The sequence below is a fragment of the Nyctereutes procyonoides genome, unplaced genomic scaffold (genome assembly GCF_905146905.1).
Source record: "Nyctereutes procyonoides isolate TBG_1078 unplaced genomic scaffold, NYPRO_anot_genome, whole genome shotgun sequence".
Classification (NCBI taxonomy): Eukaryota; Metazoa; Chordata; class Mammalia; order Carnivora; family Canidae; genus Nyctereutes; species Nyctereutes procyonoides.
The window spans coordinates 48608766-48629375 of record NW_026575051.1 but is presented as its reverse complement, the minus strand read 5'-3'; the positions used below and the strand labels follow the sequence as shown (position 1 = coordinate 48629375).

Sequence of the window (20610 nt, the reverse complement as noted above, 5' to 3'; positions counted from 1 at the left end):
CTGGATTTTAATACCTTAATATTTTAAATGAATTCCTTAAATTGTTTTTTCATTGCTTTGAGTCATTACAGATGTGTTTGATATGGTTTATTGATATATTTTACTCCCTGTATTTTCTTAGTACTTATTCCATTAGCCATTCAGAATCTCACTTTTTTTTTTTAATTTTATTTATTTATTCATGAGAGACACAGAGAGAGAGAGGCAGAGACACAGGCAGAGGGAGAAGCAGGTTCCATGCAGGAAGCCTGATGTGGGACTCATTCCCGGGACTACAGGATCATGCCCTTGAACCAAAGGCAGACGCTCAACCACTGAGCCACCCAGGCGTCCCAAGAATCTGACATTTTAGAAACAAATTCCCAGTCTCTATAAAATGGTCTTAAATGCTAAGATTTTAGTTTTAGGTTGTAAGTATGAGGGAGAGAGGGGTAATGGAAAGAACCCCAAAGTCTATAGTTTGGAAGACCTGGCCCCTTGAAGGGACCTCTGCAGCTAGTTTGGGCTTCTTGTACAAACATCTCTGTTTCTTTTCAGTCTTCTCATCTGTCGGAGGAGGATATTTAAATGTGTTCGGTCTGGTTTCCTTGATAATGAGAATAAAATATAATAAAGTGCAAATATTTTGCACACTGTAAACTGTAAAATACTTGGGGACTCTAAGATGATGATAGTATATCACCCGAAAAATTAATATTACTGACTAATAAATAAGCTCTTGAGCATCTATGAGGGATGATTTTTTTTTTTTAAGATTTTTTATTTGGTTATTCATAGAGACAGAGAAAGAGGGGCAGAGACACAGGCAGAGGGAGAAGCAGGCTCCATGCAGGGAGCCTGATGTGGGACTTGATCCCGAGTCCCCAGGATCACACCCCGGGCTGAAGGTGGTGCTAAACCACTGCGCCACCAGGGCTGCCCTGAGGGATGATTTTTTTTTTTTTTTTGTGAGGGATGATTTTTTAAGGTTTGTTAAAATAATACACATTTACAGCAATTATTTGATTATATAATAACTTAATTAAATATGTAATCTAATTTAACTTAGCTTAATTATGTAATCTAATTTATGAATATATAACAATGCTCAGCTGTTTTTAAATGTATTTGTTTAAAAAAGCTTTTAGGGGCACCTGGGTGAGTCAGTCAGTTGAGCATTTGCCTTCCACTCAGGTCATGATCCCAGGGTCCTGGGATCTAGCCCTCTACTGGGCTCCTTGCTTAGTGGGGAGCCTGCTTCTCTCTTTCCCCTCTGCCTGCAGCTCTCCCTGCTTGTGCTCTCTCTATCAAATAAATAAATAAAATCTTAAAAAAAAATTTTAGCTCTTGTGGGACATGAAAACTAGATCAAATAGCTTTTATTTATAACTTTCTTTTTTTAAAAAAATTTATTTATTTATTTATTCATGCAAGACACACAGAGAGGGAGGCAGAGACACAGGCAGAAGGAGAAGCAGGCTCCATGCAGGGAGCCTGACACGGGACTCCATCCTGAGTCTCCAGGATCACGCCCTGGGCTGAAGGCGGCACCAAACTGCTGAGCCACCGGGGCTGCCCTTATTTATAACTTTTATACTTGAGTTATTTTGTGCATTAGAAACTATTCTAGTAATAATTTGAAACATTTAATTTTTCTCACCCGGGAATATTTCTGGTACTCATTAATAAAGATGATCAAATGTTTTAATGTTATTGATTCCTTACTGGTTATTGTTTCTGTGCAGGATAACCTTTTTGAATGGCACTTCACAGTTAGAGGGCCCCCAGATTCTGATTTTGATGGAGGAGTTTATCATGGACGAATAGTACTGCCCCCAGAATATCCCATGAAACCACCAAGCATTATTCTTTTAACGGTAAGGATTCTTGGCAATTTAGAATGCTTGTCGTTTAACTCTTCATGGTGATTGCAAAGCATGGTTAGCATACTCATTTTCATTAAGAAATAAAGCAGAACATTGCTATAACTTTGTCATTGGGGACCAAGATTTGATAGTACAATTCTTTTCCCCGAAAATAATTCCTAGGAATTGTCAATGCTAATGGATGCACAGTTGCCATAGTATTGTTGATAGGATTCAATGAATTAGTGGATACAAAGTGCTAGGGACAGTGTCTGGCACTTGGTAAGTACCAGGAAAGGGTAGTTAATGTTACTATATCTCTTAATCACATCATCACCTTCAACTTTTCACTTTAAACTCTTTTCCTCAGTTTCCTCATTTTTACATAGAGCTCTGAAAATAAAAACTGTCCCAGAGTCTTCAATAAATGTTAGTTATATTATTACTCTTTATATCTTCGAATTTCTCTCCACATATTTTATCTCCATGTAAGGAAAACTATTGATCCAGTTTTCTCTTTATTTTTCCTGGGATGTTGTTCCTTCAGAGTAAATTCCTCTCTTAGTAAGTTCTTCTTCCCTCATTTCCTTTCATTTGCAAGAATGGCTGATTATCCCTAACCTTGAAAAAAGCAAAACCAAAACAAAAGCCTTTCTGGATCTCTCCTTTCTCTTTAAGCTATTGTCCTACTTTCTCTTTCAAGACATCCTTCCTCTAGCTTAGCCTGTTGCAGTCTGGTTTCTCCAGGCTTACTGCACCAGTCTCAGAGACCAGCTTGACAGTTCCCACTGCCTCTTCTCAGTCCTCATCCCAGACCATATAAGTTAAACATCTGATACACATGAGTAGCAAACGGTGAAACGGAAGGTATTCATCAATACTGGACTAAAGCTGCTTTTACCCATGTGTGGTACAGTGGAAAGAGCGTTAATTTCAAAGCCAACAGACCTGGATTCTGACCACTGCTCTCTCCATTACACCAGGCAGGTTACTTAATCTTTTTGAGGTTCAATTTTCTCATCTGTTAAGGGTTGTGTATGGCAAATATATTCACAATATAAAGTCCCTAGGACATAACATTTTCTGCTTAACAAATACTAGGTGATGTTGTGAATTGTTAATGCCAGCAGTAGGGTAAGAGTAGGGTCTTGGAGGGGCCCTCCTGTATTAGGAGTCACTTTTTAGTTGCTTGACATTGGGGAGAACCAGGTGGTTCAGGGGATGGGGCTGGTGTATGGGGAAACCAGGGGTGGGTGGTAGTGGGGGTAGTTGGGGCAGCAGCTGTTAACAAATACAGAAATATTTCAGTAGTTAACTGATGTATGGTTATGGTTAGCACACTGCCTTCCTGGTTTTCAGTATTTGATCTTTCTGATTCACTTTTCTCTTTTGGAAAGCCTTCTCCAATCTTCATTCAGCAAATATTTACTAAACATATGTCATGAACCATGGGGCTCAGTCAGTTAAGCATCTGATTCTTGATTTCAGCTCAGATCATGATCTCAGGGTTCATGATACTGAGCTCTGCATAGGGCTCCACATTCAGTGCAGTCTGCTTGTCCCTCTCCTTCCCCCTCTGCCTCTCCCTGCTCTCTCCCTCTCTCTCTCAAAATGAATAAATAAAATTTAAAAAAAATATAGGTCATGCCCTTGTAGGTGTGGCAGGGAATAATAACTCAAGTTCTCTGGCTATGTGGAGCTTATATTCTAACTTCATGTCTCTTCTTTGCCCATCCCCATGAGTATGGATATTCTATAAGTTCAGATATCAGCTGTTTTTTCTTACGCCTGTTGAGATGGCTTCACTGGTCACCTCTGTGAAGTCAGATACCAAACACATGTATCTTCTTCTGACATCAGCGTGTCTGTATTTCTGCCTTTCTGCTGTATATCATCAGTAGCTCTTCTACCAAGACAACAGATCCATGTCCAAAATGGAAATCATTACCTCTGATCTGCCTCTTTTGTATTCTTGTCTTATGAAATTGCATCATCCGTATGAAAATCATTCCTGTCTCAGAGCCTTCTGCAGCAGTATCTAGTTAGGTGACACCAAGTCCTCTGGTTTTTCCTAGCCTCTGCATGTCTTCTCTTTTAGATCCTTCACAGAGCCTAGCACAGTATTATACTCAGAGGAGGATATCAGGACATCATTATATGTCAGTTATTTATTTATTTATTTATTTATTTATTAATTATCTTGCTATGTCAGTTATTTAGATTTTAGATTTCAGTTATATAACTCAGTTTCAGAAAGGTGCTACAACTTCTAAAAACAGCATATATTTTACAAGTATTTGTGGAGTGTCTAAAAAATCTAAGTCCCTTTGGAGATTATATTCTTTTAAAGCTTTCTTTTAAAATTATTTATTTATAAAATATATTTATAAAATATAAAACATTACATATATATATTTTTAAATGCCTTATTTATTCTAAGGCTAATGGACGATTTGAAGTAGGCAAGAAGATCTGTTTGAGCATCTCAGGACATCATCCTGAAACTTGGCAGCCTTCATGGAGTAGTGAGTATTAATTTAAAGTGAATATAAATCTTCTGTAATTCTAATTAACTCATAATTATAAAGTATAACACCCTCTTGAGACTGAAGCTGTTTGGGGTAATTAATTTGATGTTACTGAATAAAGAATAAAAATCCTTGCCTTGTCTCAATTTTTGCCATCATTTTAACACAACCACCTTACCTGTACCTTTTTAGTAAAAGCCCATGCGTCTTGTTTTCTTCTTCCAGAGTAAACCCAGTTCCTTTTACAAAACAACTTAGATTGATGTTTACCTTTTATTTCAGTAAGAACAGCGTTACTAGCCATCATTGGGTTTATGCCAACAAAAGGAGAGGGAGCCATAGGTTCTCTAGATTACACACCAGAGGAAAGAAGAGCACTTGCCAAAAAGTAAGTTTTGCATTTCATTCTTTGTTAAGATTTAAATACTATTCTGGGTAATGGCTGTTAGGAGATGGGCTCAGTCTCTTTGTGAGTTACCTTGGTTACAGGATCTAGTCTAGTTGTGCTATTTTAGAATTTCATTTGTAGCAGTTTACTATCCAGGGGTGACCAGAGTCTAAAGAATTGATTTCATACTGTCTAGTTTTAGAAAGTACTTGGTAATAGCAACGTATCTTCTAAAAGAAGATATCTATTCTGGTCATTTGTCTCCAATTGGGCAGAATTACAGATAGAAAAAGAAAAAAACCAAACCAACGCAATTGTTTATATGTAGCTTTCCATAAGATTGAAAACTTCTAAAGGGCAGGGAGGAAGTCCACTTTACCCATCTTTGCATCTACAGTATCAGGCTCAAAGCAAATACTCAATAAACGATCCAGAATAAAATAAAGGAGATTTTCTTTATCAAGTTATGGCTTCTTAGTGGTATTGCCTTCTCATTTTCTTCAGATGCATTCTGTCTGTATAACCCAGATTAGTCACCAGATTCAGAGTAGCCTCTTCTTTGAGTAGTGCAAAGACTAATTCTCTCTCTCTCTCTCTCTCTCTCTCTCTCTCTCTCTTTTAAAGATTTTTATTTATTCAGGAGAGACACACAGAGAGGCAGAGACACAGACAGAGGGAGAAGCAGGCCCCATGTAGGGAGCCCCATGTGGGACTCAATCCCGGGTCTCCAGGATCAGGCCCTGGGCTGAAGGCGGCGCTAAACTGCTGAGCCACCCAGGCTGTCCTCTCCTTTTTTTTTTAAAGACCAACTTCTTTCTAACCCAGTTTATTTTTTAATCAGTGTGCATAGGGAAGAGACCCTATAAGAAATCCTATAAAAAGGCTTTCCAATCCTAGAATACTAGTCCCAACCCTCAACAAATGTTAAAGATTCCAAAATTGCACTGAGTGAGGAGGAAGAGTATTTAAAAGTACTTACAGGGGGATCTCTGGGTGGCTTGGCGGTTTGGCACCTGCCTTCGGCCTGGGGCATGATCCTGGAGTCCCAGGATTGGGTCTCACGTCAGGCTCCCTGCATGGAGCCTGCTTCATGGCTCTGAATTGCCTTCTGGCACATGACTCTGCCTGTGTCTCTTTCTCTCTCTCTCTCTGTCTCTCATGAATAAAAAAATAAAATCTTTAAAAAAAAAAGTACTTACATTCTGTAATCTTTGATCTTCATCATTTTCCTGCTTGGACTCTGCTATCACCTCTCAGACATATTATGTTAATTAAATTACAGTATATCTTACCTAGCACAGCCCAGAACATGTCCTCTTTAGATGTTTGTTAAATCAAATAGATTTTAGTGTCTGAAAGATTTGATAGACTCTTGGATTTCATCAACAACTTTTCTTTATAAACCTTATTTCCAGGTTCTGGGGTATACCTTATACTGTAGCTGTTATTTACAAATTATATAATATGTACTCTGAATATATAGCATATGCTTTTATTTGATTTTCTTTGTTGGCTTTCTGTCTTGATACTTTTATCCAGTTCATTTCATGTATAAGGAAAAAAAAGAACTTTGTTTTTTTGTTCTAGATTTACCAGTGTATATATTCTAGGTTATTTTGTTTTAAAGATTTTATTTATTCATCTGACAGAGAGAAAACACAAGTAGGCAGAGCAGCAGGTGGAAGGAGAGGGAGAAACAGGCTCCCCTCTGAGCAGAAAGCCTCGACTGTGGGCTTGATTGATCCCAGGACCCCAGGGATCATGGCCGGAGCTGAAGGCAGACACCCAGCTAACTGAGCCACCCAGGTGCCCTAATGATAGAGGCGTTTTAAAAAACATGATTTTGCATTCATCCATGGTAGCATATTGTCCTGTGGATAAACTAATATATTAAAAATTAACCTTCCCCTTTAAGTCTCATGACTTCTCAGTTAAAGTGGACACATTTTAAAGCAAATAATTTGAATACAACTGACTTTCAAAAGGATATGGACAGCAGTGCTGCTTCTGGTGAAATAAAAATATTCATCAACAAGTACTAAGTTAATACGACTTTTAGGGGATCCCTGGGTGGCGCAGCAGTTTGGCGCCTGCCTTTGGCTCAGGGCGCGATCCTGGAGACCTGGGATCGAATCCCACGTCAGGCTCCCGGTGCATGGAGCCTGCTTCTCCCTCTACCTGTGTCTCTGCCTCTCTCTCTCTCTCTCTCTCTCTCTCTGTGACTATCATAAAATAAATAAAAATTAAAAAAAAATACGACTTTTACATATATTTGTTCACATGAAGTTTTTAAATAAATTTAAATAGCATGATCTTAAAGAACAAAGGCTTTTATTATGTTGAAGTGGAAGTACAATAAAATGATTTTTTTTAAAGTTCAGCAATGTAATGATGGATATTTTTATATGTTAGACATATTTACTTCCAGTCCTACAAATCCTCAGCACTCTTGTGGACTTTGGGACACTTTTGGCTATATCTGGAATACAAAAGGGAAAATGAAAACCTAGAAAAACAAATAAATCTTAGGAAGTAGTCTAGTTAACAGATTTATCTTGACTCTGCTTAATATAATGAGCGATAAATTTCAGTCTTTGGATTTTATATGAGTTCTCTGTCTTTCAAGTTATACTGCTATTTATTTTTTTATTATGTTTTTCTAAGTTTTCTTAAAATTCTAGCTAGTTAACATACAGTGCAATATTAATTTGAGGTTTAGAACTTAGTGATTCATCACTTATATACATTTATATACGATATATATTTTGCTCATCACTAGTGCCCTCCTTAATCCTATTTACTGTTTAACACCCCCCATACATCACCTCCTACCCTCGCTCCTCCCCTCTGCTAACCCTCAGTTTGTTCTCTATAGTTAAGAGTCTTTCTTGGGATGCCTGGGTGGCTCAGAAGTTGAGCCTCTGCCAGAGTCTGGGGATCATTTCCTGCGTGGGGCTCCCTACATGGAGCCTGCTTCTCCCTCTGCCTGTGTCCCTGCCTCTCTCTCTCTCTCTCTCTCTCTCTGTCTCTCATGAATAAATAAATAAAATCTTAAAAAAAAAAGTCTGTTTCTTAGTTTTCCTCTCTCTTTTTCCTCCCCTTCTCTTGTTTGTTTCTTAAATTGCGCATGAGTGAAATCATACAGTGTTTGTCTTTCTCTTATTTCGTTTACCATAAGTTATACTGCTATTTAGATGAATAAGATTTGTGAATTTTTTCCCTAGAAATATCTGTAAATTCTATTTTTAATGGCCTCTTTACTATTTTATCTATGTTTCAGCTAAAAAGTAATTCAAACTTTATAACGGACTTTTTTTCACAGGTTTAACATAGTTTTGTTATGTGATCTTTAGGACACTGTGGTTAGACATTCTATATATTTTGTTGTATAGATCTAAACTTAGTTTTCGGGATCCCTGGGTGGCGCAGCGGTTTGGCGCCTGCCTTTGGCCCAGGGCGCGATCCTAGAGACCCGGGATCGAATCCCACGTCGGGCTCCCAGTGCATGGAGCCTGCTTCTCCCTCTGCCTGTGTCTCTGCCTCTCTCTCTCTCACTGTGACTATCATAAAAAAAAAAAAAAAGATTAAAAAAAATAAACTTAGTTTTCTTTAAAGAGTATGTTGGGAAAAAATGGAATCTAAGCCCTGATTTTTTTAAAAATTTAGATTTAAAAAAATTGAGATATAATTGACACGAGTTTTTATTGTTGTTAAGTTTTATTTGAGTAATCTCTCCACCCAACATGGGGGTTGAACTCAACAACCCTGAGATTAAGAGTTGCATGCTCTTTTGACTGAGCCAGCCAAGCACCCCAGCATGAGTTTTTTTTCCTAATACCAACCTAACCTAACTTGTGTATTTGTCTCAGAACTATAATATTGCTGTAATTGTCTAATTTATAGATGAATATGATATGGAATTTTCCAGTATTCTTTTATTTTAAATTGAATCATTCAGTATTTGAGTATCTTAAATTAATATTCAAGTATTTGATTTATACCTATCAAAAAATTATTTCCTACCAGATCACAAGATTTCTGTTGTGAGGGATGTGGCTGTGCCATGAAGGATGTCCTGTTGCCTTTAAAATCTGGAAGTGATTCAAGTCAAGCTGACCAAGAAGCCAAGGAACTGGCTAGACAAATCAGTTTTAAGGTACTCTAAATTTGTAAACGTAATTATGTAACCTTTTTGTTTACTGCCAAATTCTGGATAGAAAGTAAAGGCGATATAGTTTTGTGAAGTAAGATTTTACGAATAATTCTTTATTACGAAACTAATAATGTTTAGAAAGGCATTACAGCATAGTGGTTAAGAGCTTGGACTCTGGTATACCATGCTGGGGTTCAAATCTCAGCTTTACTGTTTATTAGTTTTAGGACCTCAGACGTACTACTTACCCACTCTGTGCCTTTTTCTCATCTGTTAATAACGTTACTTATCTTATAGGATTCTTATGAGGATTGAGTTAATACCTAAGTGTATTGCATTTAGAACTGTCCCTGATACTTAATAAATTTTAACTCTTGTTATAGAAGATATAGTAATTTATAAGAAAATCACAGTCATACATAATCCCATCCCCAAGAAATAACTGCTGTTAATATTTTAGCATATCTCCCTTATGTCCTTTTTCTCCACATGTGTTTTACTCAAACATATAATTACTTTTGGAATTTAATTAGCTCTATAAAAAATGTCAACCTGCATTATGCAGCAATGCTACTTCTCCCTCTTCACGTCTCTTAACATCCTGTCTGTCCTTTCATATCCAGTTCTTAGGAGAAATTTTTCCTTCTGTTCATTGTGTTGCCTGGAAGAGGAGGTGCTTAATAAGTATTTGTTATTTTCTTTCTTCTGAAAATTCCTATCATACTTAATATTGCTTTTCTGAAAATTGTAGGGCCAGGTTTTTTTATACATCAGAATTTTGGATTTTAGAAAATAACAAACACACACCATATTTTGGTACCCACAAATGGGATCTGGGGCAGTAACCCATAATCAAGTCTATTAATATTCCCTCAGCAAACCTGAGAATATCTACACTAATGTGGGATAAAGAGTATTAATAACTTCACATGTCACACTTCATCTGGAAATTACCAAAAAACTTCATTTAGAATTGTGGATTATGAGCCACGGGTGTTAGTTTTGTCTCTTACCAAGTGATAGCTCCTTGAGAACAGGTTTTGTCTGTGCATCTTGAAATACCTAGCAGTTTTAGACACATGTGCACTTAATAGTTGATAGTAAATTAGCAAATAAAATAAGTCCAAGAGAGGATTAGTAGGTGTAGGTTCTTCTGTACATTTCCTATTTTAACACAGCTCTTGGGTGTACTTTTTTTACAGGCAGAAGTCAATTCATCTGGAAAGACTATTGCTGAGCCAGACTTAAACCACTCTTTTTCACTAACTGATTTACAGGATGATATACCTACAACATTCCAGGGTGCTACGGCCAGTACCTCGGTATGGCTCTTGTTTTCTACATATATGTATGTCTGTATCATTGTCATTTGCAATAGGAGGAGGAAATCTCTAGATGAAATATCTGAATATTTTGATTCTCCTGACAGTTGGATTCCTTTTTTTTTTTTTTTTAAGATTTTATTTATTTATTCATAGGCACAGAGAGAGAGGGGCAGAGACACAGGCAGAGGGAGAAGCAGGCTCCACGCAGAGAGCCCAATGTGGGAGTCGATCCCGGGTCTCCAGGATCACACCCCAGGCTGCAGGCGGCGCCAAACCGCTATGCCACCAGGGCTGCCCTGACAGTTGGATTCCAGCTCACCTCTCCCTCTAATGAATCATAGTATCTTAAGCAAATTATTCATACTTTTTGGGCCTTCTTTCTTGTTAAATGGGGTCCTATTGTCCCTCCAGAATTCTGTGATTTCTCTGAAAAGTTGGTTACAATATAGCACTACACTCTGAATAAAACAAAAGATACATAGTTTGGCCACTTTCTGAATAGGCACTGTTTCTTTGGCAGGTTTTTTAAGCTGCATTAAGTCACTCAATTAATAAAGGACTAGAGCCAAAGATTTGTCTCAGATCTGCTCTGCCCAATACTGTAGCCACTAGGCACATGTAGCTATCTAAATTTGTATTTAAGTTACTCAGAATTAAATTAAGCTTAAAATTCAGTTCCTGAGTCATAGTGGTCACATTTCAAGTAATCCATAGCCACTTGTGGCTGTGGATGCCATTTGGACAGCAGAGATACCGAATGTTATCATCTCAGAAAGTTCTATTGGACAGTGCTGCCTTGCACATAGTAAGTGTCCAATAACTAATTGTTGAATGAAAGATTAAATGAATACTATGTGTCTTGTTAGTTCTGCCCTGACCTGTTGTCTAAGTACTGGTGGGTATAGATCATCAGAGATTGATTAAGAAAATGTGATGTATAGTCACTAAATAATTAGGATTCTGGGGGAAAAACATAGATTTCCTTTCTATATGTAAAAGAACAGATGTCTTTTGGTAACAGATTGGTTGAGTAGCTGCATCTTCTTTCCCCCCTCTTCAGTTTTAGAGAGGATTTTAAAGGGTCAGGAAAATTTAGATAGCTGGCCAATACAGATGTGCCCTTTCCTCAGGCATAACTTACTATAAAGTGGGACTGCATAGTCCTGAGTGGTTGTTCTCTCCTTTTCAGAGAGTGAGATGGGTAGAGAGAAGTAGGCTGGAGAGAGAAGGGGAAAGGGTACGCTGGAGGAAGCAGTTGGAGGACTGGAGATGGAGGTATAAGGAAAAAGTGTATGCTGAGAGTTAAATTGTTTTCACATGATCCCCATGTAATTTTATGAATTGCAGAGGGATATTATGAATTAATTTTAGTCAGTATATGTTTTACCTTGAAATATTAAACTCAGACTACTTTTCACTTTTAGAATTCTAATTGTTTTTTTATTTTATAGTTTTGGGTTTTTATTTTTTATTTTTATTTTATTTATTTTATTTTATTTTATTTTATTTTATTTTATTTTATTTTATTTTATTTTATTTTATTTTATTTATTTTATTTTATTTAAATATTTTATTTGTTTATTCACGATAGACATAGAAAGAGGCAGAGAGAGAAGCAGGCTCCCTGCAGGGAGCCGGACACGGGACTCGATCCTGGGACTCCCAGATTGTGCCTTGGGCCAAAGGCAGGCGCTAAACCACTGAGCCGCGCAGGGATCCCCTGTTTTTATTTTTTCTTTTTTTTTTTTTTTTTTAAATGGAACCATCCTATTACAGAGAAGAGGGTGTTTATCTTTTTTCACCTGTAAGGACAGTCTCCTGATATTTGTGATGTATTCAAATCTGTCTTTAGTCTCTTAAATCTATGTCAAGTCCCCCTATTGCATATCGCAGTTATTCTACTTGTAATTTATTTTATCATTAATTATTTATTGTCTATCTTCACAGAATGTTCCTTGAGGATCAGAGCTTTCCTTCTATTGCATTATATCCCTGGTGCCTGGCCTTGTGCCTTGTGTATAGTTGTATAGTTGGTGGTCAATACATACATTTTTTTTTTTTAAGATTATTTATTTATTTATTTATTTATTTATTTATTTATTTATTTATTTATTTATTTATGAGAGACACAGAAAAAGAGGGAGGTGGACACATAGGCAGAGGGAGAAGCAGGCTCCACGCAGAGAGCCCGACGCAGGACTCGGTCCTGGGTTTCCAGGATCACGCCCTGGGCCGAAGGCAGCGCTAAACTGCTGAGCCACCCAGGCTGCCCAATACATACTATTTTTTTTTTAATACTTTTTTTGATTGAATAAATGAATCTTGGGATTGGCACTTGTAAAAAATACTAGAAATACAGGTAAAGAAATCTAGAAGTTTAAGTATATACATTGCATAACTAGTATTATTATCATAGTGGTATTTTCCATTTTGGTTTGATGTGATTTGTTTTCATTTTTATTATTTCAGTTAGGTTGATATACAGTGTTGTTCTAGGTTCAGCTGGGCATTCTGATTTTAAATTACATAAAACTTTGAATTCTTTTTCATAGATAAAGGTAATTGATACCAATTCTGGTTAAAACACAAGAAGCAATAAATTGTCTACAGTTGCAAGTTAAGATTTTGGTTACATTTACATACAGATTATCTCAGAGGATAATTATATAATTTGATCACTATGGAAGTAATTGAAACTTGGTTTTGGCTAGGGGTGGCTGCTTTACATGCAAGTGTAATATAAATTCACTAAAATATTATACATAAAATCCCAGATAAGCTATGTTTTTTTAGCCTTGAGGGGGCGAGAGATTGCCCAAAGTCTAAATACAGCAGATAATATCAGGCCATCTGTTGCTTTTTGATGCAGATTTTTTTTAGCTATGTAGAAAGAGGGAAAATACTGATGGTAGTTTTATGTTCTTCCAGTCTGTTAGACTTTTTTCCACTCTTCCTAGGGATTGAGGTTCTGAATAAGCCATTCTATTTTATATTAAAAAGCAAACATACAACTCCTTCACTAATAGAGGTTATTCTAGATTATTATAGAAAAACCTATATGTATTATAAGGGAATTATCTGTGACTAATGGTTTTTAAAAATTAACTGAATTAAATACAAATGTCATAAACTTCTGCCTTCCCAAAAATGGTTGCTTCATCTTAACTAAGGACATGGAAACTGGTATGACTTAAGTCTTCATTCAGTGATAGGTGTGTTTGGACAAATTTAGATAAACAGCAAAAATTTAGAAGTCTGATTCCCAATCATACACAGCATTTTGTTATTATTTATTTATTTATTTAAAGATTTTATTTCTTTATTCATGAGAGACAGAGAGGCAGAGACACAGGCAGAGGGAGAAGCAGGCTCCATGCAGGGAGCCTGATGTGGGACTCGATCCCGGGACCCCAAGATCAGGCTCCGGGCTGAAGGCAGCACTAAACACTGAGTCACCCGGGCTGCCCATACACAGCATTTTGAAAATGCCAACTCCATGTGAACTGCCAAAATTTTGTCCAGTTCAACTCCAAGCAATCTAGGTTCCTCCAGGTCTATAACCTTAGGGTTGTTACCATTTTCTTATGATGTGATTGTTTTAAATAGGAAAATTTTTAGAATGTTATATCTCAGCTCAGCGCTAGTCAGTAATACTCAACAATATAGTATCCAGAAGGCATCTGAGACGTAGGAATCTTTTTTATTTTTAAGATTTTATAAAAAAAAAGATTTTATTTATTTATTCATGAGTGACACAGAGAGGCAGAGACATAGGCAGAGGGAGAAGCAGGCTCTCTGTGGGGAGTCCGATGTGGGACTTGATTCTGGAACCCTGGGATCACACCCTGAGCCGAAGACAGATGCCCAAGCACTGAGCCACCCAGGTGTCCTTGAAATATAGGAATCTAATTAAAGCAGTATGTCTATAAAGTATTTCCATTAAGTGCATGTACTAAAATATCATCTAAAGACAATGTTTTATAGGGACTGTTTTTCTAAATATGTTTTTTAAAGATTTTATTTATTTTAGAGAGAAGGAGTGGGAGGAGTGGGCATGTAAGGGGGAGGGGTAGAGGGAGAGGCAGAGAATCTGAAACTGATTTCTCCTTGAGGACATGAGCCCCATGGGTGGGAGGATCTCAGACCCTGAGATTATGACCTAAACTAAAGCCAAGAGTTAACCCCTCAACCCACTGAACCACCCAGTGCCCCTAAAATATGCTAATCATACTAACAGAGGTCTGAAAATCTGTCCTAAGCAATCACTTTTTGAAAATCTAAATCTGTGAGGTTCCTGGGTGGCACAGTAGGTTAAACACTGATGGACTCTTGGTTTCAGCTCAGGTCCTGACTCCGGGTTGTGAGATCAAGCCCCAAGTAGGGCTTGGAGCTCAACCAGTGTCTGCTTGAGATTCTCTCCCTCCACCCCTCCACCCTGTGTGTGCATGCACACATACTCTCTCTCAAATAAATAAATAAATCTTTAAAAAAAACAAACCTAAATCTAGTGTCTCCATAGGGGTATATTAACAATGACAATATTAATAATAAGTAACATTTATCAGCAGTTGTGTATCCTAAGCATTTTATATTGTTAATCCTTTTAATCCTTATAAGTACATAGAACGCCTGGGTGGCTCAGCAGTTGAGCATCTGCCTTTAGCTCAGGGCATAATCCCAGTTTGGGGATCGAGTCCCACATCGGGTTCCCTGTGAGGAGCCTGCTTTTCCCTCTGCCTATGTCTCTGCCTCTCTCTGTGTGTCTTTCATGAATAAATAAATCTTTAAAACAAAACAAATAATCCTTATAAGTACAGAATTGGATATTATCCAATTGTACAGATGAAAGAGCTGAGTCTTAGGCTGAATAATTTGCCCAGGGTCCTGCATCCCCAAAGTGCTAGAGCCTGCCTGGTAATTAATGAATGATAAGGCTGCTTGTTTTAGTCAGGTGTATGGGCATTGTATTCTCTCAAACTAATGGAAAAAAATAACATGTATAAAATAAAATCTTTAAGCTGAATCAATCTCTTGTGCTAGTTCCTGGATTGATAGCACCTTTGTGTTTTTTACTTTCCTTAAGAACCTTCCCTGTAAGCCTTGAGCACTTTTACTGCATTAGACACTTTTAGCTTCTTGGCTGAGAAATCAGAAGAATGGGAGATTTCAAATGGAATGTTGCTGTATCAGCCACTATAACTCAGCTCAACCCAATGAGTGCTTATTAAGATAATATGATGCCGGTGACAGTGTAAGACCTCGTAGTTCCTTTTCTGTCTCTGTGTCATGGGTCACTACATTCGAGTGCTTCCAAAAGACAGTTTTAAGAAACTCAGATTATTCACACCTTGTAATGTTGAAATGAATGTCAGATTTAAAATGTACTTTCTTCTGTAGGTAACTTAGATCAGCAGTTTCTTCCCTAATGTTTATAGCTGTTGCCAGAACAAAGCTCATCCTCTTACGCTTTTTAAAAAGTACATTATTGATTTTTTTCTTCTATTTGAAATCTTCTCTAATGGAAAGTTTTAAAAATATTTTTATATTTACTCAGTTTTTAAAGTTATCCTGAAAAAGACATGCGTTCTTATTTTTTATTTGAAAGGCTATTGGTACTAATATAACCAATATAAAGTTGTTTTCAATAAAAGAATTAAAGGCCACTGGGTTATTAGAGGTAGAGTTAAGGTCTCTATATAAATAAAATGCAATTTATATTTTGTAGAGCTTTCTTATCTATATACCATATTTAAGATTTTGAATCACTTCGTATCACATTGTAATTATGCTAGGCCCAGTAGTCATTGAAAGGACAGAAAACAATTGATATCTTGTGCTTTGTAGGGCCCTCCAGTGTGCCAAAGTATGCTTTATATGCATAAGGTAACATAATTCAATTTTTTTTAATTTATTTATGATAGTCACAGAGAGAGAGAGAGAGAGAGAGGCAGAGACACAGGCAGAAGGAGAAGCAGGCTCCATGCACCGGGAGCCCAATGTGGGATTCGATCCCGGGTCTCCAGGATCGCGCCCTGGGCCAAAGGCAGGCGCCAAACCGCTGCGCCACCCAGGGATCCCGGTAACATAATTCAAATACACAGTAAAGAATTATTCTAGACTTGTGCTCAATTCACTTTGCAGGAGTTATGAGAAAAGACAAATGTGGCTTGAAAACATCTGATTTTTATAACAGTACTGCTGTGAAGAAAGTATGGTTTGAAATTATTCCCTATGCTGTATGATTGTTTGTGGAAGCATGTGGATGTAGTCAGATAACATTGGAAGAGACCTGGTTCATGAAAGGCAAACTGTTGAGAGTTAAAACTTTTTGACATTTAGTCTGGCAAATTTTCAAGCCAAAAAGAAATCAGATTGCTTCCCTTCTTAGCTCTCCTGTAAGAAAGTAAGATGCCCAGATGCTTAACATATATTGCTGGAGTTGTAGCTACAGGAGGGTAGAAAGCCATCTGTAGAGCACATGGCTAACCTCTGTTCTCATCCTATTTGTTGCTGATAAAGTCCTCCTCTACCTGATGAGTATTCAGAATAAATTGTGTTGTTGGCTTGTTCAGGAGGGTAATTAGTTTCAGCCTTCACATCATTCTTGGTTGTTTTGCCCATAGTCATATTTTAGTGCTCTGAGGTTTTGTGTATTCTTGTAACTTCCATATATACAAGTTTTCTTTGCCAATTTCAAACAAGATTTCCTAAAATTTCCTAGTATGGAGCCCAGAACCCCTCAGCAGCATCCCTTCAACGACCTGCTCAGCCTGTAGTTAAGAATACCTCCATGAGCCCTCGACAACGCCGAGCCCAGCAGCAGAGTCAGAGAAGGTCGTCTACTTCCCCAGATGTGATCCAGGGCCAGCAGCCAAGAGACAACCACACTGATCATGGAGGATCTGCTGTTCTGATTGTCATCTTGACTTTGGCATTGGCAGCTCTTATATTCCGACGAATATATCTGGCCAATGAGTACATATTTGACTTTGAGTTATAATATTGTTTTGTGTCTTAAGAGCTGTGACTCAGCTGCTTCATTAAACATTCTGCATTGGGTATAATCTAAGAATTGTTTACAAAAATATTATTTTGTATTTACCCTTCATTCCTTTTTTGATCCTTATAAATTCAGTATCAATATAGCTAGACTTTCAGACTGTGTCTGCTTAGTTTAGGGGACTAGAAAGTCAAAGTCCCTTGTCTCACCATATGACCTGCTTTACAGAGAAATAACTTATTGTTTCTCATGCCTCAACTTCTTTTTATGTAAATTTGTGATACTTTTCAGTATAACTCTTTGAAATTTTTGGATTAAAGAAGGTGTTTTAAGTTCCAGTGAGTATTACTAGTTACTCAATATCATTTATTGAGTACTCTGTTTCTACTTATGTAGAATGATCTAGGGATAAGAATTGAAAAGGGAAAGTAGAGCTCTTCAGATAGCTTGCTGAGAATGTCATTCATAGGAGATAGACTGGGATGCCCATTCTGTGACTTTGTGTCCTAAATGTTGTTCAGTGAAAGTAATTATTTCAGTCAGACATTTATGAGGAGAGATTACATCTTTGTTACTGGATGTTACTTGGAGGGAATAATGCTTTGTAACCACTTTGATATGCTGTTATCCCCTTCTCTCCCAAATGCACACAAGATTCAAAAAGAAAGGAAACAGTCCTCCATAGAGCTTTTTTTAAGGAAAGAAGGGTCCAAGCCAGGAAATCACTTGATTTTCTTCCAGAAGTCAAACGGAAGGATCTTCAGATTTTAATGTTTGCTCTGCTTTGAATTGTATATCTTTTGAAGGTATTATATGCCTAGCTTTGTAATCACTATAAATTTAATTATTCTAGGAATAATGCATAATGTTGAAATATTTCATGTACCATTTTAATAGAAAAGCTCAGGGCCCAAGTAACAGTGATAGAAATAGGAAAAACCTTTACTTAGAATTGTCCACCTAATCAAAGCCCAAGAAATAATTTTCAGTGCAAAATCAACATATATAATGTAGTGCGAACTAGCTCCACGGATTGTAGCAGATAATTTTATCATCATAATGCCTGGTGAGAACATAGAATCACAGAAAAACATTGCCTTCACCATATTCAGTAGCCGCATTGAGGGCACTCAAGTGTATTTGTTAATGAAGAGTTAATTTTTAAATACAGACCGTCCTCCTGCTTTCAAATAGGTTATGTTCTAAAAGTACATTTGTGGGTTATTATTATTATTTTTTACAACTGTTATAAATGGCATTCGGGTTCTAGACAAGTCCAAAAAGTTAGTCCATAATGTGTCTCGAGTACTTTGGGGGATGGTGTTCATAAAGTCCTTAATGTAGTTTTAACTAACCGAAATTATGGGCAAGATAGAAACAATTTGTAAAATTATATTAAAGGCAAATTTAATTTTTATTGCTACTATGGACTTTGGTTCTGTTCATTATCAGACACAATTTCTATGTTCATCTGATAGCCGTTTTTCCTTTATGTCCACCTCTAAAATAAAGAACATACTGTATACTATTATATAACACATAATTGTCTTAAACTTTAATAAATTAGCATTTTAAAAGTGTTAACAGATTGTTTCTGTTATATCTACAAAGTTGATAAAGTCTTAAAAAAAGCTCAAGGACTTTATGAAGACCTCCTATGTCAGGAAAATTATAGGTTCCCATTTTATAACTTTATTGCCCATGAGAAAGCACATTCTGAAGTTTTGGTTTGGAACACAAAATATTAGAGATATTGGTTCCTCCTAGGAAGAGGGCATTGACCCACCTGGGAAGACCAAATAACATCATCACCTGAGAAAAAGAAAGTCCCCTTGCTCTCAACCTCTGCTGAGATTAATCATGTGCTAGGAACAATCTTCCCTCCACTTCCTCTCAAACTTGAGCCAGCCTCTGGATCTCTGTGATCTTGTTACATGTATCCATGGGGTGTACCAATACTTTCAGATTGATTAAGCCGAGAAGATTTTGCATTGTGCAGGTCCTTCTCTATCTGATTTGCCTCTCGTCTCACACCTGTCAGCTGACAGGCCACTTGTTTGTGTTGGCATTTTTTAAGCACTTGATACACATACCTGAAAGTGGCATATTTTTTGCTCTTTCCCTTTCAGCTCACATATGCTACCTAAAAATCCTTAAGTTGTCAATCTGATTCCCATCCTGGAGTTGATGAGCAAAATTGATCTTTGGGGCTATTCTTACTTGAATGCCACCTGAAGAGACTTCAGAAAACTGTTATTTTTTAAAGCCCCAGTTTATCCCTTTAATTACAGAGTAAGGGCAAAACCAGATACGTGTGATCTGGTTGGTAAAGGCTTAGGACTCCTTCCCCCAATCCTCAGATTTAGGTAATTCGTGGCTTTTTCTTTGACCAACAAAGCACATGACTACATATCAAGGTAGTTAAAATAGCATGCTTGAAAAAAATATATAATGTCTGTTTCACCTGTAACTGTTTAAGCCGATGAAACCTTTAAAAATTTATGTATTGTGGGGCTTTTATGTAGCACTTTACATGTTCATGCTGCTTATTTGTTTTATTCTACTGAAATAAATGAATTTCATCAAAATTCTCAATGAAGTTTTTTAAAAAAAACCTTTAAAATTGTTTATCATTTTGACTATGGAAATGTAATATTTCTTATTTCAGGAGAATAAGAAATCTTTTTGTTACTTTTGGCTATGAATAAACCTTCTGGTATCTTGAGACCTCCCATTTTTATAGACCAGAATCTGTAAACAAGCAAACCTCACACATTTGGACTTACTTGAGCAGAAATCTAGGCTGAGGTACTGAAAAGCCTATACTGTTGCATCATTTGCAATTAAGTATATGAAATGACTGCATTTAGTGAACCTGACTCTTAAAGACTAATGTGTACATTAGCGTGTGTACTGTTTAAGCCTTGTGGGAGGGTGTACATTGCTCAGAAGCTGTTTGGAACGCCTCTTGAACAGTTGCCTTCAGAACTAGTTTGAGCTGCTCAATAAAACCAGTGACTTTATTCATACCGTGCTTTGACCAAAAGTTGTATTCTTTATATTATTCGATCTTCAATCCATTTTGCCTCCTTAAATATTCTCTCACGTCTTCCACTTCTCTTTATGCTCCCTGCCTTTACCCTAATGAGCCTCCTCTCCTCGGACAAGTCTCCAGTCTTGCCCTATCATTCCCCCTACCCCTGCCAGCATCTTCTCCAGTGTGCAGGTCTGATTCTATCTCTTAAGCTCACACCCTTAATGTAGTTTATAAGGCTGTGTGTAACTAGAGTCCCTCTGACCTCTCTGGCCTAATCTGACAGCAAATGTCTACTGCCGCCTTTCCACAGCTCTGAGCCACGGGCCAATCCTCTG

At 37.2% G+C, this 20610-nt stretch overlaps 1 protein-coding gene across 1 annotated transcript in view; it reads left to right on the top strand.

Moving 5' to 3' along the window:
* The window catches only part of UBE2J1 (ubiquitin conjugating enzyme E2 J1), a 29863-nt gene extending 9591 nt beyond the window's left edge, over positions 1 to 20272 (top strand). The window contains exons 3-8 of the mRNA XM_055330456.1: positions 1725 to 1856; positions 4285 to 4369; positions 4655 to 4760; positions 8787 to 8916; positions 10116 to 10235; positions 16960 to 20272. Coding sequence (XP_055186431.1) covers positions 1725 to 1856; positions 4285 to 4369; positions 4655 to 4760; positions 8787 to 8916; positions 10116 to 10235; positions 16960 to 17238 — 852 coding nt within the window. The 3' untranslated portion in view covers positions 17239 to 20272. The remainder of the gene's footprint in view (positions 1 to 1724; positions 1857 to 4284; positions 4370 to 4654; positions 4761 to 8786; positions 8917 to 10115; positions 10236 to 16959) is intronic.
* The last annotated feature ends 338 nt before the right edge of the window (positions 20273 to 20610 follow it).